The sequence below is a fragment of the Ranitomeya variabilis genome, unplaced genomic scaffold (genome assembly GCF_051348905.1).
Source record: "Ranitomeya variabilis isolate aRanVar5 unplaced genomic scaffold, aRanVar5.hap1 Scaffold_398, whole genome shotgun sequence".
Lineage (NCBI taxonomy): Eukaryota > Metazoa > Chordata > Amphibia > Anura > Dendrobatidae > Ranitomeya > Ranitomeya variabilis.
The window spans coordinates 70462-89383 of NW_027508133.1; the positions used below are offsets into that span (position 1 = coordinate 70462).

The window sequence follows — 18922 nt, forward strand, 5'->3', positions numbered from 1 at the left end:
ATGTTTTATTGTCCTCTGATTGGAGTCTGGTTCTGTTGTGATGACCCCACATGGTCTGAGGGGCAAGTTCCTTAGCTGATGTAAAAAGACATAAATCCATGCGACACATTAATTCCTGCACTAAGACTGTCAAAGGTCGTCATCAGTTTATATTCCCATACTCTTCTGTCTCTCTTAGATTTGAAGCTACTTTTAATACAAGTAATTTCATGTCCATAATGTTATGATTTCAGAGACAAAAATATTTTGCCACAGGGAGACCCATTCTTTTTTTCTCTTATTGTGTGGCGATGAGAGTTCATTCTTGTTCTCAGTTTCTGCCCTGTCTTCCCCACATTCAGACCCCCAGTTGGACATTTAGTACAAATAATTAAGTACACCACATTAGAACTGACGCAGCTGAAAGTACCTGGTATCTTGTAGTCCTTATGTGAATTGGGGATCTTTATCTTGTTCATGGTCATTATAAATGGACAGGTTTTACATTTTTTTCTGATTGCAAGGAAAGGTACCTGCAGCTGTTGGAGAGGACAGGGAGCTGTTGACAATGATGCTTCTTAGATTTGGGGGCTGCCTAAAGCACAATAGTGGGGGGTCTGGAAAAATGGATTGTAAGCGGGCATCTTTTTGTAGTAAAGGTTGTAATTCCTGTAAATTCTGGTATCCTCCATTTTTATACAGGAAAGATATATATCTTGGTACCGTGTAAGCCAGTAGATAGAAAAATATTTAGAATTGAGAGTCCTCAGTGGTCGATACCTTTTAATGGCTAGCTGAAAAGATGGTAACAAATTGCAAGCTTTCGAGACTACTCAGGTCTCTTCATCAGGCGAGACTAAACGAAATCCTGAAGAATCACATATTTATATATCTTTCCTGTATGTAGACTGGACACCTCCACCTGGACGCAACCCTCATTTGGATAAATATATAGACACCTTCAGACACTTGATAAAATCCACAAAGTCCAAAAAAAGAAGAAAATGCAAATACCCGCACTGCTGGCAAAACGCGATCACCTATCTGCGTGCTGTAATATGCTGTACCAGTACCTCTGCCTCCTACACCTTGCAGGGGCACAAGGGGTGCTTAACCAAAAAAGTGCATGTTGCCAAAGGTAAAAAGAGAAAAAGTAGTTAGCACTCACCAAGCCCGCTGCTTCAGACATCATGTTCTCCCTGTCCTTGTCCTAATAAAGACTTGTTTGCAGCAGCGGGCTTGGTGAGTGCGAACTACTTTTTCTCTTTTTACCTTTGGACTTGATAAAATCCACCATCATAGATACTAACAGGAGACAAGCATCCAACATCAGTGCCTAGGAGAGAAAGGTACAGTCTCTGAAGACCAACAAAGAAATGATCATCAAACCTGCTGACAAGGGAGGTGCAATAGTCATGATGAACACATCAGACTATATGAAGGAAGCAAACAGACAAGAGCAATCAATTCATGTGTGGGCACCCTTAGGCTACGTTCACATTTGCGTTGTGCGCCGCAGCGTCGGCGCCGCAACGCACAACGCAAACAAAAACGCAGCAAAACGCATGCACAACGCTGCGTTTTGCGCCGCATGCGTCCTTTTTTTCATTGATTTTGGACGCAGCAAAAATGCATCTTGCTGCATCCTCTGCAACCGGACGCGTGCGCCGCAGTGACGCATGCGGCGCAAAACGCAAGTGCGACGTATGTCCATGCGCCCCCATGTTAAATATAGGGGCGCATGATGCATGCGGCGACGCTGCGGCGCCCGACGCTGCGGCGCTGACCGCAAATGTGAACGTAGCCTTAGGCTACGTTCACATTTGCGTTGTGCGCCGCAGCGTCGTCGCCGCAACAAAACGCATGCGTCGTGCGTCCCTATCTTTAACATTGGGGCCGCATGGCGCCGCATGTACATGCGTTGTCATGCGTTTTGGTGCGTTGTACGCCGCATGCGGCGTAAGGGCGCACCTGTCAGGGCGCGGCAAACGCAACATGTTGCATTTTTTGGGCGGCGCTGACTTTTTAAAAAACGCATGCGTCGTGTTTGCGTCGTCGATGCGCCTTTTTTCCCATTGACTTGCATTGACAACGCAGACGACGCAAGTACTTGCGTCGTGGTGCGTTGTACGACGCATGCGTTTTCCAATAAAAAATGCAAAACATTGTCTAGACTTTGTCTAGACACTTAAAAAAAACACTATATAGATAAAAAAAAAGGGGGTTGGCATTGTCTTTCACAAGGCTATTCTCTACAGAGAAGTCACAGAGGAGAAACCTGCTTTAAAACCTGTAAGTATATATTTCTCTTTGCATATTTTTTATTCTGTGTTTTCTTTCTTGATTTTGATTTTAATTTGTGCAATGTTTGGTGTGTGCTATTGTACGGTTATGGCACTGCGTGTTGTTATTGAAAAATTGTGTTTTTAATCTGGTTTTGATGTACTTCTGGCGTTATATGCTGGCATTTCTTGTCTTCGGCCTTGCTTGGTTTTGGATTCTTTTAATGGATTTTTGGTTGTTCTGGTGTCATGCGGTTGTTCAATTTTTGTTTTTTTGCAGATTTTTTAATTTCAGGTGCATGTATTTTCCTGGTTTCTATTGTTGTGGGTATCCGTATGGCGTTTTCTTGACTCATGTCTTGCTGTGTTTATTATGCTGTTGGCATTTATTTTTCTTTCCTTGAGCGTCTTTTCTTGCTGGTGGGGGGGCTACATTTATGTTGTTTAATTTGTATTGTATAGTTCCGTGCTGCTATGCCATTCTATTTTCAATTGTATTTTCCCTTTTTTTTTTTTTTTTTATCTATGATGATTTACGTCATTTTCCGTATGGCATATATCTCCTTCCTTGACTTTTCATTGCCAAGTGTGTAGAATAATTTTTTTTTTTTTTTTGGTGTGGCCATTTTTCTATGTGAAATTTCATGTGTTTTCTTTTCGATTTTATGGTTTATTTTTAACAGCGGTTGTCCCGTAATGTTTATTGCTTATTATCTAGAATGGTATTTTTCTCCTTTTCAAGATGTATTTCTGTGGTAGATGTCACCAGATGGTGTTGTTTTGGATCATGTCTTTTTGCAATTGTAAAGTATGGCGTGCAGTTTGCTATTTCATCGTGCCTTTTTTTCCCTGTTAATTTTTTTAATATTTAAAAATTTGAACATTGGTGTCTTTTGTTTTAAAAAATTTTTTTTGTCTATTCTTGTATTGTTTCTTCTATTGTGTTCTCTTGCAATGTATGGCGTTGTGGTGTTGCTTTTTTCAGTTTGCATTCTCCTATCTATCAGTCAACAGTCAATTGTGCTTGTTTTAATTTTTTGTTCTTTGTATTTGAATTTTTGCTAATTTTTTCATTGCAGAGCAAACTTGCAAGAATGGCGAGTCCATGTGAATCTGGCCAATCGGCGCGGGGGAGTGCGGTGAGTAATTATGTTCAGTTGCTTACTATTCGCTGCCATTTGTACCATTGACAATAATTTTTGTATACAATTTTTACAGGCTTCTTCAAGTGAGGAGGGGGAAGGCAGTCAGCGGGAGCAGCGAGGTCGGGGCCAAGGTGTTGCGTCAGGCCGGCAAGTGAGTATCTTTTTTTTTTTTTTTTTTAATCTTTTTTTTTTAATAGCATCCTGCTGGGAGGAACATTAGGAGCATCCTGGTTTCACTAGGGATGTTTACTAAGCTTAATTTAATTATAGCTTTTCAGAGCAGCAAGTATCGGGGGAAGTTAAAGGCCCCGTCGCACATAGCGATTTACCAACGATCACGAGCAGCGATACGACCTGGCCGTGATCATTCGTAAGTCGTTGTGTGGTCGCTGGGGAGCTGTCACACAGACAGCTCTCTCCAGCGACCAACGATCAGGGGACTGACTTCGTCATCGTTGAAAGTGTCTTCAACGATGCCGAAGTCCCCCTGCAGCACCCGGGTAACCATGGTAAACATCGGGTTACTAAGCGCAAGTCCGCGCTTAACCCGATGTTTAACCTGGTTACCCAATAAAAAAAAAAACATACTCGCCTTCTGATGTCCGTCAGGTCCCTTGCCGTCTGCGTTCCTGCTCTGACAGTGCCACCGAACAGTGAGAGCAGAGCGCAGCGGTGACGTCACTGCTGTGCTGTGCTCTCACTTTACGGCCGGCAGACAGTCAGAGCATGAAGCAGACGGCAAGGGACCTGACGGACATCAGACGGTGAGTATGTACTGTTTTTTTTTTTTTAAATTTACGCTGGTAACCAGGGTAAACATCGGGTTACTAAGCGCGGCCCTGCGCTTAGTAACCCGATGTTTACCCTGGTTACCAGTGAAGACATCGCTGGATCGGTGTCACACACACCGATTCAGCGATGTCAGCGGTACCTCAACGACCAAAAAAAGTCCAGGCCATTCCGACACGACCAGCGATCTCACAGCAGGGGCCTGATCGCTGGTACGTGTCACACATAGATCGCTACTGAGGTCGCTGTTGCATCACAAAACTTGTGACTCAGCAGCGATCTCGCTATGTGAGACGGGGGCTTTATAAGGTTGAACTCCCTGCACACAAACATTCAAAAATACAGGTGTAGAAAACATAAATATACATACATCAAAAGTCCAAGGATAGGGCAAAGGTACAAATCATGCCAGGTGCTGGTGCTTGTTAATATTTGCATATTTGTAATCTTTTTTTTTTCTAATTTTTCTAGGTTTCACAACGGGACCACATGGAAAGTATCGATGTTGACCTCCTGATTTCCAGCATCCAGGAGCGTGGCCCGTTGTGGGACAGCCGTGACCCCCGGCACATGGACCAGGTGGTGTCGAGACGTTTGTGGGCAGAGGTGGCAAAGTCGCTGTGGGATGGCTTTGACAGTGCCTCAGCAAAGGACAAAGGCACCTTTAGTGAGTATTGCTGAGACGCTGCTATGACCCATCTTGCCAGGATAAACACAACCGTGTGTGATGCGTTCAACGCCTAAACTTTGCATCGCACACGGTTGTTTTATCCTTGTAAAATTCTAAATATGTAACCTTTTTTTTGTTTGTTTGCATTCACAGTTAAAAAGTTGAGGACCAGATGGCGATCCATGAAGGACCGTTTCAATAAGGGGCTCCGAACAGAGGAGGAGCAATCGCGGAGTGGTGCTGCGGCGGGCAAGTCTGTGCCATATAAATTTAACCGGGCACTCCAATTCCTGAGACCCATCCTTTCCCGCCGACAGTAAGTATTTAATCCACATAGCATATTGCACAGCCACATTGTACATTGCCCAGACACATAATATTGCGCAGCCACATAGTACATTGCCCAGCCACGTACATTGCGCATACACATAGTATATTGCTAGGCCACTATATCGCAGCCACATAGTACACGTTCTAGCCACGTATCCACATAGTTTATTTGCCAGGAACATAGTGTATTGCCCATCCATGTAGTCAGCGTAGCATATTGGCCATCCTTTTTCCCTCGTGGAATGGTATATAGCCCATAATTTTTTTGGGTTAAGCGTGAGTCCTTGTAGTCCATGACAGGTTAAGTTCTGAGTCAGGGTAGTTCTGATCGCAGGAATAATGATGACGTCTGGATCACATGATCCTAACGTCATGGCCATTCCTGCGATCAGATCAGCAAAGTCTTTTTTTTTTTTTATTGGGTTTTTAAATTTGATTCTTGACTTTAAATTTTATACTATTTTTGCGACATAGGCATTATCTAGAATTTTTTTTTTTACGATGACAGGGGTATGCATTGCCTTTGCCAACGTGAATGAACAGTCATTTTCTGCCGTCGGTATGTCCATGATTGTTATCGTGAGCCCTAATGCTCAGCTGGCGATAACAATCAGCAATTTATTATAGGCCACACAGACTGAGAGACATGGGATTGTAATGTTTTGATGTGTCATGTAATTTTTTTGACAGGAGTTGGCGTATGTGATAGGTTATTAATTGAAGACTAATTTTTTCATTATCTTTGCACAGGACACACAGCAGCACCCTCCAGCGAGCTCCCCCCTGTGAAGCGGAACTTCATGGATCGCCATCTGAGCCGTCACAGCCATCCCACAGCGACAGCAGGCTTGCACCACCATCATCTGGAGAACCGGCTGCCGGTACGTCAGGTTTTCCCCTGCCCGAGGCCTCTGGCGCACCTTCGTTCGGGAATTCCCGACAGCGCCAGCGGGCCTCGGACAGGTCAGTCATGCCTGAATTTTTGCACTTGAGCACGGTGTTCCAGAACGGTTTCAAGGCGTTGAGCGATAAAATGTCCAGTATGGAACGGCGCCTTGAAAACCTGGAAGCCGAGCTCTCAAATCCGGCAAAACATTTCTTAAGTACAATTGCTAAAGGCATGGTGGAAAACCTTACGCCGGAACTCCAGATTTCGGTGATGCAGGACTGCAACAATTCCTACGTGAGGGCTCTGCAGCAGGCTCGGGTCGTGCAGTCAGCGACAATTGCCGTAGTGCCGTCGCTGGCTAGCATGACTCCGACTACTGCTGCAGAGCCACTCCAGCCACCCCACCCTGGTCCAAGTGCCGAGCGACGCCACCACAGTCACCATAGCAGTGTGCCGCTGACTCCTGCTCCTGCCAGGCCCTCATCCTCCCGCAGCCATCATTCTGGGGGAGCCGATACTGGAAAAAAAAGGAAAAGGAAGAGCAAGAAAAAAAAAAGCAAGAGGTCACGCACTGAGGCTCTGGCTGCTCAAGGTCAAACAAGTACACGTCGGGGCTCTAGCCGCAGCAGGAGCAGCCAGAGCCAACCAAGAACTTTGCAAAGGCTCGTGTTGCCTCCTCCCTGCCCTGCAGAGGTGGCGGTTTCCTCCCCATTATACCCTGCGGAGGGTTTAGACCTGCCATCCAGCCTCCTGGACTATAGGTCAACATCCTCCTCCTCCTCGTCGTCTTCATCAGCCTCATTTTCCTCTCCCCATTCCCAAAAAGAAACATACCATTCCCCCTTTGTGGCACAGGTTGATACCCCCTAAGTTTATTTCCCCTTTTTTTTTTCTGTTTCCCCCAAATAAAAAATTTTGGTTTGAATACAACAATATTTGTTCTTATTTTCATGTATACTTCTCAGCAAGTCACACCGTGCGCCGTCTACACATATTATGTGTTTAAAACAACTCATATATGCAATGTCAGACACTATTTTTAACTTTTTTGTTTTGCCTTTTTTGGTGTGTCTCTCATTGCTGTATGAGGTGTTTACAAACAATAAAGTGTATGAGGTGTTTTCAATCACTAGGGTATGTGTCCACGCTCAGGATTGCATGAGGATTTGGTCACGATTTTTCATCAGTGTTTTGTAACCCAAAACCAGGAGTGGGTGATAAATACAGAAGTGGAGCATATGTTTCTATTCTACTTTGCCTCTAATTGTTCCACTCCTGGTTTTGTATTACAAATACTGAAGAAAAATCGTGACAAAATCCTGATGCAATCCTGAACGTGGACACATACCGTAAAGGTACCTTCACACTTAACAATGCTGCAGCGAAACATACAATGATGCAGATCACTGCAGCATCGCTATTTGGTCGCTGGAGAGCTGTCTGTGTGACAGCTCTCCAGCGACCAACGATGCCGAGGTCCCCGGGTAACCAGGGTAAACATCAGGTTGTTAAGCGCAGGCCGCCGCGCTTCCGATGATTACCCTGGTTACCAGTGTTTTGTAAATCAAACAACAGTACATACACTCAGAATTGCGTCCCCCGGCGTCCGCTTCCCTGCCCTGACTGAGTGACGGCCCTAACAGCAGAGCGGTCACATCACCGCTGTGCTGTGCATTCACTTTCCGGCCGGCGCTCAGTCAGTGCAGGAAGCAGACGCCGGGGGACACGAAGATGAGTATATGTACTGTTTTTTTTGTAAACTTTCACACTGGGAAACAGGGTAAATATCAGTTTACTATGCGCCGCCCTACGCTTAGTAACCCGACATTTACCCTGATTACCATTGTATGGTATAAATTATAAATAAATGTATTGGTATGGTATAAATTTTGTCTTTGAAGCAGGGTAGAAAACTTAAGAAAATTTTTTTATTAAAACACAACATTTTAAAAACAAAGGGTTACAAGTTTTTTAGATAAGGCACATTACATTGGTGAACTATTTTTAGCATAGTCACACCAGAATACAGTCCAACAGTTTACTACACCATTGTATCTTGCCATGACAGACGGCCAACATCTGACACAAAATAGGCCGCAAAACGATCCCTCATCTGCGCAATTTCCACACTTGTCCTCAGAGGATGATCATGGAAATCGGGCAATGGGTTGGCTATGGTTTCATAGAGATCAACGTTCAGTCTCTCTTTGGCCAGAATAAAATTGTGGAGAACCACACACGCCTTCACCACCTCATCCACTGTCTCAGTTTTCAGATTAATGGCGGATCCTAATATCCGCCATTTGGAGACAAGGATGCCAAAGGCGCACTCCACAGTCCTTCTGGCCCTGGACAGTCTGTAATTGAACACCCTTTTCGTATGGTCCAAGCCCCGACTGGAGTAGGGTTTCAATAGGTTGGCAGACATTTGGAATGCCTCATCCCCAACCACAACAAAAGGCATCGCAGGGCCTTCGGTGTGGGGAAGAGGTCATGGCTGGGGGAAATTGAAATTGTTGCCATATAATTTTTGGCCCATATCCGACTCTTTGAATGTGCGCGAGTCATTTGAACGGCCAAACGCACCAATGTCCACTGCGAGAAAACGGCAGTCCGCACCGGCAATTGCCATCAGCACAGTGGAAAAATATTTTTTATAGTTGTAGAAAAGGGATCCACTTTTCCCTGGCTTGGTAATCCGAATGTGCTTGCCATCCACCGCGCCAATACAGTTTGGAAACGAACACACTTGGTCAAATTTCTGTGCGTTGGCCAACCAGATATCGCTTGTAGGGACGGGTAAAAATTCCTCCCGGAGATTATCCCACAAAGCGCGGCAGGTCTCAGCAAGAATTCCGGAGAGAGTGGAGACTCCAATCCGGAACTGAAATTGAAGGGATCTCAAGGTCTCTCCGGTAGCCAGGAAACTGCCAAGAAGATAAAGAAATTACATTAAAGTACATTGCAATTTATAAAAGTACATTGACCATACCACCCCCAAAAAAAATTAAGAAAACAAAAAAAAAAAAAGGGAAGAACATATCTCAGTCATTCAAACAGCTACGTACCGTAGAGTCACCAGAGGCCGCTCCTCTGCGGAAATAGCTCTCCGGAGCTGCGTGTCCTGCCTGCTAATGGCTCCTTCCACCCGACGCAGAAGATACCGGAAGCTCTCCTGAGACATCCTGGTGTACTCGAAATATTTCTCCAGGTTCTCATTCAGTTCGCCAAACAAGCTATGGTATGCTCCACGGCTCTCCCGGACTTCCAAGATAGGGTGTATCCAAAATCGGCGATGAATCCATCTCCGTTTTTCTCTTTCTCTTTGATGAGCACAGACGACAGCATAGGCATGAGCCAAGGCAAATTCCATCTCCATATCCATGACGATACTGTCCATGGGACGCTCCATCATGAATACCAGCAAAATGGGAGGAATTCATGTCTGCCATGGTATATATACACAATTACATAAACACCAACCCTCTTCTAGCCATTGGTGGTCCTTATCTATTGTGTAGACACTTTTTTTTGTGGGTGGGATGAAGAATGACTCACTGCACAAAAAAACGCATGCGGCGCAAAACGCTGCGTTTTTTGTTGAAAACGCAACTGCGTTTACAAAACACGCTGCGTTTTGCGCCGCATGCGTTGAAAGCATGCGGCGCAAAACGCAGCGTTGTGCATGCGTTTTGTTGCGTTTTTGTTTGCGTTGTGCGTTGCGGCGCCGACGCTGCGGCGCACAACGCAAATGTGAACGTAGCCTTACTGAGCAGGTATCTGGATGGGTAGAGGGTATTCTTAAACCCCTGGTAAAGGATACACGCAGGTTCATTCAGGATACAACTGACCTATTGAATAAACTATCAGCAATAGGTCCTCTACCAGAAGGAACCATCCTGGCCACCATGGATGTGGAATCTTTGTACTCCAATATCCCACACCAGGATGGATTAAATGCCTGCAAATTCTTCCTGGAAAACACAGGGACTGAAGCGGATTCTGTGGTGAAACGTATAAAATTCATCCTCACCCACAATTACTTTGAATTTGACAAGAAGATCTATCTACAGGAGACTGACACAGCAATGGGAAGTAAAATGGCCCCACAGTATGCAAATCTTTTCATGGCCAAGCTTGAAAGCGACTTTTTGTCCTCATGTCCCATCAGGCCTCTGGCCTACTACCGCTACATTGATTCAAGAAAAGCACATCCAGCCCATGAATGGCAGCGCTTCCCAGGACTCACATTCAAAGATGATATTTCATATTTTTTTATTTCATAACTTAAAATAGAAGAGATACAACGCGTTTCGGATACAGTATATAGAGAAAAAAGAATGGATCTACCTGTGGCAATACATTTTTGTCTCTCAAATCATAACATTATGTACATGAAATTACTTGTTTTAAAAGGTAGCTTCAAATCTAAGAGAGACAGAAGAGCATGGGAATATAAACTGATGACGACCTTTGACAGTCTTAGTGCAGGAATGAATGTGTCGCATGGATTTATGTCTTTCTACATCAACTAAGGAACTTGCCCCTCAGACCATGTGGGATCATCACAACAGAACCAGACCCCAGAGGACAATAAAACATTCCTTATCTAAGAACTGGTCCAATATTTATGGACATAACTATTTATCACTCATGGTAATTCTGCCTCATGTCACCTGTCTTATCCATGGTTTTGTCTTTTTTCTGTGCTATGTTGTGCATAAATATGTGATTCTTCACAATTTCTTTTAGTCTTTGCCTGATGAAGAGACCTGCGTAGTCTCGAAAGCTTGCAATTTGTTACCATCTTTTCAGTTAGCCATTGCAAGGTATCAACCACTGAGGACTCTCAATTCTAAATATTTTTGTTATTGTACAGAAATTCACACTTGGCCCTCACTGCTCAATTAATGTTGTCGATCATTAACTCCTTAACCCCATATGACGTACTATCCCGTCGAGGTGACCTGGGACTTAATTCCCAGGGACAAGATAGTACGTCATATGCGATCGGCCGCGCTCACTATCGCAGCTGATATCCGGCACAATGTGCCAGGAGCAGTCACGGACCGCTCCTGGCACATTAACCCCGGAACACTGCGATCAAACATGATCGCAGTGTTCCGGCAGCATAGGGAAGCAGAGGGGGCTCCCTGCGTGCTTCCCTGAGACCCTCGGAGCACCGCGATGTGATCGCGTTACTCAGAGGGTCTCCTACCTCCTCCTCCCTGAAGGCCCCGGATCCAATATGGCCGCGGGGCTGCTTCCGGGCCCTGCAATGAAGTGGCTTGCAAGCGCCTGCTCAGAGCTAGCGCTTGCAAGCCTCCTGCAGTGCACATCAGATCGCTGATCTGACACAGGGCTTTGCAAAGTGTCAGATCAGCGATCTGATCCTATAATATGATGTCCCCCCCGGAGCAATGTTATAAAGTTAAGAAAAAAAAAATTGACATATGTAAAGAAAAAAAAAATTACCCAAAAAAAATAATTGTTCCCATAAATACATTTCTTCATCTAAAAAAAAAAAAATCAAACAAACAATAAAAGTACACATTTAGTATCGCCGCATCCTTAACGACCCCTTCAGTAAACACCGTAAAATAGCAAAAAAAAAAAAAAAAAAGAGGCAAAAAAACGCTTTGATATCATACCACCGAACAAAAACTGGAATAACACGCGATAAAAAATACGGATATAAATAACCATGGTACCGCTGAAAATGTCATCTTGTCCCGCAAAAAACAAGCCGCCATACAGCATCATCAGCGAAAAAATAAAAAAGCTGTAGTCCTCAGAATAAAGCGATGCAAAAATAATTATTTTTTCTATAAAATAGTTTTTATTGTATAAAAGCGCCAAAACATAAAAAAAGATATAAATGAGGTATTGCTGTAATCATACTGACCTGAAGAATAAAACTGCTTTATCAATTTTACCAAACGTGGAACGGTATAAACGCCTCCCCCAAAAGAAATTCATGAATAGCTGGTTTTTGGTCATTCTGCCTCACAAAAATCGGAATAAAAAGCGATCAAAAAATGTCACGTACCGAAAATGGTACCAATAAAAATGTCAACTTGTCCCGCAAAAAACTAGACCCCACATGACTCTGTAGACCAAAATATGGAAAAATTGTAGCTCTCAAAATGTGGAGACGCAAAAACTATTTTTTTCAATAGGATTAGGGGATGTGTTTGGGTTAGGGTTTCAGTTATAATTGGGGGTTTCCACTGTTTAGGCACATCAGGGGCTCTCCAAACGCGACATGGCGACGCATCTCAATTTCAGCCAATTCTGCGTTGAAAAAGTAAAAACAGTGCTCCTTCCCTTCCGAGCTCTCCTGTGCGCCCAAACAGGGGTTTATCCCAATATTTGGGTATCAGCGTACTCAGGACAAATTGGACAACAACTTTTGGGGTCCAATTTCTTCTGTTACCCTTGGGAAAATAAAAATTTGGGGGCTAAAAAACCATTTTTGTGGGAACAATTTTTTTTATTTTCACGGCTCTGCGTTATAAACTGTACTGAAACACTTGGTGGTTCAAAGTTCTCACATCACATCTAGGTAAGTTCTTTGGGGAGTCTAGTTTTCAATATGGGGTCACTTTTGGGGGTTTCTACTGTTTCGGTACATTAGGGGCTCTGCAAACGCAATGTGACACCTGCAGACCAATTCATCTAAGTCTGCATTCCAAACAGCGCTCCTTCCCTTGCGAGCTCTGCCATGCACCCAAACGGTGGTTCCCCCTCAGATATGGGGTATCAGCGTACTCAGGACAAATTGGACAACAACTTTTGTCTTCCAATTTCTCCTGTTACCCTTGGGAATATACAAAACTGGGGGCTAAAAAAGAATTTTTGTGAAAAAAATAAAGAATTTTTATTTTCACGGCTCTGCATTATAAACTTCTGTGAAGCACTTGGTGGGTCAAAGTGCTCACCACACATCTAGATAAGTTCCTTAGGGGGTCTACTTTCCAAAATGGTGTCACTTGCAGGGTGTTTCAAGGTTTAGGTACATCAGGGGCTCTGCAAACGCAACATGGCGTCCCATCTCAATTCCAGTCAATTTTGCACTGAAAAGTCAAACAGCGCTCCTTCCCTTACGAGCTCTGCCATGCACCCAAACAGTGGTTTACCCCCACATATGGGGTATCAGCGTACTCAGGACAAATTTTACAACAACTTTTATGGGTCCATTTTCTCCTGTTTCCATTGGTAAAATAAAAGAAATTGGAGCTGAAGTAAATTTTTTGTGAAAATAAAGTTAAATTTTCATTTTTTTTTAACATTCCAAAAATTCCTGTGAAACACTTGAAGGGTTAATAAACTTCTTGAATATGGTTTTGAACACCTTGAGGGGTGCAGTTTTTAGAACGGTGTCAAACTTGGTTATTTTCGATCATATAGACCCCTCAAAATGACTTCAAATGTGATGTGGTCCCGAAAAAAAAAAAATGGTTTTAAAAATGAGAAATTGCTGGTCAATTTTTAACTCTTATAACTCCCTAACACAAAAAAATTATGGTTCCAAGATTATGCTGATGTAAAGTAGACATGTGGGAAATGTTACTTCTTTAGTATTTTGTTTGAATTTTTTTGCCTTTAAATCACAGAGATATGTCAAAGTTGGAAAATTGTGAAATTTTCAAAATTTTCGCCACATTTCCATTTTTTTCATAAATAAAAGCAGGTAATATCAAACAAATTTTACCACAATCATGAAGTACAATATGTCACGAAAAAATCTCATAATCATCAGGATCTGTCATAATCATCAGGATCTGTTGAAGCATTCCAGAGTTATAACCTCATAAAGGGACAGTGGTCAGAATTGTAAAAACTGGCCTGGTCACTAACGTGCAAACCACCCTTGGGGCTTAAGGGGTTAAAGCAAAGTTTGGCCAGAAAGACTGGACCTGGTCTTGTAGGGACCATATGAGCACATTCAGCAGCACAGAAGGGAGAGAAGGTAGATTCAGAAAATAAGATATCAGGGTTATAGGAAGCCAGCAGCATCATTACCCTCCGCTTTCTCTTACAGGCCCATCATAATAATGTTCCTCAAGTGATTTTCTAACTTGTCAGTACATTCTACGTGTGCTGTCATTTGGCTTTGTAGTTTACAGATCTGGGCAGGTAACGGTCACCGTCTTCTATCCCCAGAGGGTAGGTGGATCCTCCAGGAGGTAAGCTCTATATAAAAGGGCTTTCAATGCCCAAAGTCATTTGAACAGTTTTGAATGGAGGAGAATGTTGTGGTCTAGAGGCAAAATGGCGATCATGGTAATACAGCCGGACTACACCACGGACAAAGCAGCCACAGACGGTGACTGAGAAGAATCTGTGACTTCTCTGCATTTAGTGGTTACTACTCACCTGGGTAGTCATATGTGGGAATCTCCTCTTTACAACACTCATCACCCCTCACATATGTCTCTGTAGTATTAATATGGGTCAGATATTCACCCTGAAACAAATATTGAGAAAAATCACAGACAGATGGAGAAGTCACATCTATGATAAGCTCTAATCCTGCCATCTCCACCATTCTCATTACACAAGTATAAAACATAATACTGGGGGATAAAACAAGACTGAGCACAAGACCTTCACAGCCATCTACACATCATAGGGGAGATCTCATGACACCTTCTCTCCATCTACCTGATGATCCTGAGGAAAATTAGGATCTTCTTGTTTACAGTCCTGTGGAAGAAGCGGACGGGAACATCTCTCTGGTGTTGTCCTCTTACTGGATAGATCTGGAGGAAACACATACAGGGACTGAATTCATTCTTTACATACAGATAATTATACGCCATGTGTATTTAGTCCTGTCTATTACCTGGTGATGTGAGGGGCTGGGGAACCTCCATCATGATGTCCTTGTACATATCTTTGTGTCCTGCTAAATACTCCCACTCCTCCATGGAGAAATAGACGGCGACATCCTGACACCTTATAGGAACCTGACACATACAATTATACTATGATCCCTCCGATCCCTTCATAGCGTTACTGTATAATGTCCCAGCATTCCCAGCAGTGTCACCTCTCCAGTCAGCAGCTCAATCATCTTGTAGGTGAGTTCTAGGATCTTCTGGTCATTGATGTCCTCATGGATCAGGGGGTGAGGTGGAGGACCCATGATTGGGCTCAGGGGTCTTCCCCATCCCTCAGACACAGGGTCCTGACAGCGCTCACTAGAGGTCTTCTTCACTACTGTGTAATCCTGGTTATGGAGAGACACATTAATAAATCTCACTACAGACATTTCCAGAGTCCTCACCTCTCCAGTTCTGTCCATTTGTTATTCCCATAGATAAGAATGATGTAATGTTACGTCATCAGAATCTCTCACCTCTCCAGTAAGCCGGAAGAGGATCTCTAGGGTGAGGTGTAATATTTTCTCTGCCATCTTTTCTCTGTCCATATCCATCTTTGATGGATAAATCAGGAAAATTTTCTTATGTAGATCTTCCCCGAGAGGATCTGATATTGTAGAGACCTGAATGAGAAGAAGATGAGCCGATGTAACATCATAAAAATCCTGTGTAATAATACAATTACTGGAGATAATAAGGGGAAACATATGAAATTTATTATTTAACAGTATTTAGTTTTCTTTTTTACATCTACTAATAAAACCGATATATTTTAGGCCACAGACAACAAGCAGTTTCTTCCTCGGAGTCGGCAGCTGAATACGTTTCTCATAGACACATGTTCCATAATGCTAATTCTCGTCTCATTTCCCGACACTGGAATCGGCATTAGTAATACTGCAGGAGATATTCATTACACGTGACAGGAGAAATAACGACTTCATGATGAGGACGACATCTTCATCTCCTACTACGGCTCTAGAAACATATTTGTCCAGAGTCGGTCACTGACTCCATCACCACCGGCCTCTATATGAAGGTTTCCCGTCTTCCCCGCACTGTAATCTTCTATCACGTTAGATCTCAGCTCTGATTCACACACAGACGTTTGAGGCTTTTATAAAAGCTTTTTTGTTTCCACAAACACCGCAAACAAAATTATCTGATCACAAATAGAGATGGGAAAACCCGAACAGTAAAGTTCGGTGTCCGTACTGAACACCTACTGTTCGGGCACCGACACAGAACACGGACTTCACCAGAAAATCAGTGTTACTGTTCGGGTTCGGCTGTCCGAATACCGGGTGTTTGTTGCGCGGTCATGTGCATGACAATGGGGCAAACACCACTTCTGATCGGTGGGGAAATCCTTCCTGCCGGTCAGAGCTCTCAGCTGTGATCGGAGGTATAAAGTTTACCTCCGGTCACTGGTGTCAGCTGATGGGACTACTGCTCCCATCATCTGATACCTGCAGCTACTAATTAGTGAGAGGAGGAGCTGCGGATGGGAGTTTTCATTAGCTGCTCCTGCGCTGTAAATAAACAATTAAAAAAAAAAAACTAGCGTAGGTTTTACTAACAAGCCAAACGAAACTCACAGTTGGGGGCTGCAACCCTCAGCTGTCAGCTTCAGCAAGGCTAGATAAGAAGAATAGAAGGGTCCCCATGCTGTTTTTTTATTTAAATAATTTAAATAAATGGCATGGGGTCCCCCCATTTTTGACAACCAGCCTTGCTAAAGCTCACAGCTGGGGGCTGGTATTCTCAGGTTGGTAAGGGGTCATTGTGAAGAAAACAGATTGTATCTTAATTTCCCAGACAATCATGTTTTTGGAAACCAAAAAGAACTGATTTTTTTTATCTGTATATTGGCTTTTGAATTTAAGTGTTTATGGCTGGTGGGTCAAGAAGACAGACTTGCCAACTGGTATACTATCTAACATACTGTGTAAAGGTACCTTCACACGAAACGACTTTGTAACGATAACGATAGCGATCCGTGACGTTGCAGCGTCCTGGATAGCGATATCGTTTAGTTTGACACGCAGCAGCGATCAGGATCCTGCTGTGATGTCGCTGGTTGCTGAATAAAGTTCAGAACTTTATTTGGTCGTCCGATCGCCGTGTATCGTTGTGTTTGACAGCAAAAGCAACGATACCAGCGATATTTTACACTGGTAACCAGGGTAAACATCGGGTTACTAAGCGCGGCCCTGTGCTTAGCAACCCGATGTTTACCCTGGTTACCCGGGGACCTCGGCATCGTTGGTCGCTGGAGAGCGGTCTGTGTGACAGCTCTCCAGCGATCAAACAGCGACGCTGCAGCGATCGGCATCGTTGTCCCTATCGCTGCAGCGTCGTTTCGTGTGAAGGTACCTTAAGGGTACTGTCACACTCTGCAACTTTCCAACGATCACGACCAGCGATACGACCTGGCCGTGATCGTTGGAAAGTCGTTGTGTGGTCGCTGGAGAGCTGTCACACAGACCGCTCTCCAGCGACCAACGATGCCGAAGGCCCCGGGTAACCAGGGTAAACATCGGTTACTAAGCGCAGGGCCGTGCTTAGTAAACCGATGTTTACCCTGGTTACTATTGTAAATGTAAAAAAAACCAAACCGTACATACTCACATTCCGGTGTCCATCAGGTCCCTTGCAGTCCGCTTCCCGCTCTGACTGAGTGCCGTCGTAAAGTGAAAGCAGAGCACAGCGGTGAGGTCACCGCTGTGCTCTGCTCTTACTTTCCGGCCGGCAGTCAGTCAGAGCGGGAAGCAGACTGCAAGGGACCTGACGGACACCGGAATGTGAGTATGTACTGTTTTTTTTTTTTTTACTTTTACGATGGTAACCAGGGTAAACATCGGGTTACTAAGCGCGGCCCTGCGCTTAGTAACATGATGTTTACCCTGGTTACAAGCGAACGCATCGTTGGATTGGTGTCACACACACCGATCCAACGATGACAGCGGGAGATCCAGCGACGAAAGAAAGTTCCAAACGATCTGCTACGACGTACGATTCTCAGCAGGGTCCCTGATCGCTGCTGCGTGTCAGACACAGCGATATCGTATGGATATCGCTGGAACGTCACGGATCGTACCGTCGTAGCGACAAAAGTGCCACTGTGAGACAGTACCCTAAGTCTGTAATAGTGACTGTGCATAGGGTGTGTTAAGCTTTGTTTATTCATGTGTGCTGATATGCTAATAGTGCTACGTAATCCCATCACCATTGTTTACCTTATTTTGATGTTGGACTGAAGGACCCTGGGTAATTCTAAAAAGAGCTTACAGGCCTCTAGTATAAAAGAGACTTCTTTTCTTCTGGTAAGGAACTCTTCAGGATCTTAGCCGAGGGTCTGTCGGACCCGGCTGAAGAACACAGGACTGCTCTCGGATATCTCCCTACGCTTGTTGTTACCTCCTCTCTGTGTGCATACCACAGATGGAGTAGTGACCCTGGGAGCTAAGACGTAACATCTACCATTATCTCGGTGAGTCAGCAGAAGGGTGAGACCCTGTAATGTGCACCATCTTGGGGTAAATGGTGGGATCGTTCTGTTTGCTATGGTGTGTTTTAGTTCAATAAAGTATTGCCACACTGTTTTACCTTAACCCTGTGTTGTCTGTGTAGTGTATTGCCCACCGGGAGATAGAGCGGGCGTTCAGTGGTATGAGCCCTGGTCCATGCAGTCTTGCTAAAGACAGCCGGGCCAGCGGACGAGAGCACCCACTGACCCCGTTTCTCCACAGTCATTGATATAGTCCCCCCAACCTTAAAACAGGAGCCCGTAGCCATCCAGAAAAGGCGCATCTATTAGATCAAAAGGGGAGAAGCCAGCGCTGTTTGTGGTCAGAAAGCAATACAAAAAGTGCACATGCACATATTAATTTCTAACTGTATATCAAAATGAGACATATAGCAAACAATTGATCAATTGTTTGAGCCAC

General features: G+C 44.1%; 1 protein-coding gene across 2 annotated transcripts in view; it reads right to left on the reverse strand.

The window, feature by feature from the left end:
- The window catches only part of LOC143790556 (uncharacterized), a 37946-nt gene extending 22208 nt beyond the window's left edge, over positions 1-15738 (reverse strand). For both annotated transcript variants that reach the window (XM_077279130.1, XM_077279129.1), the window contains exons 1-5: positions 15449-15738; positions 15140-15319; positions 14933-15056; positions 14752-14849; positions 14464-14554 (exon numbers count right to left, since the gene is read on the reverse strand). In XM_077279130.1, the coding sequence (XP_077135245.1) occupies positions 14464-14554; positions 14752-14849; positions 14933-15056; positions 15140-15319; positions 15449-15679 (724 nt within the window). In that variant the 5' untranslated portion in view covers positions 15680-15738. The remainder of the gene's footprint in view (positions 1-14463; positions 14555-14751; positions 14850-14932; positions 15057-15139; positions 15320-15448) is intronic.
- Between the last annotated feature and the right edge of the window lie 3184 nt (positions 15739-18922).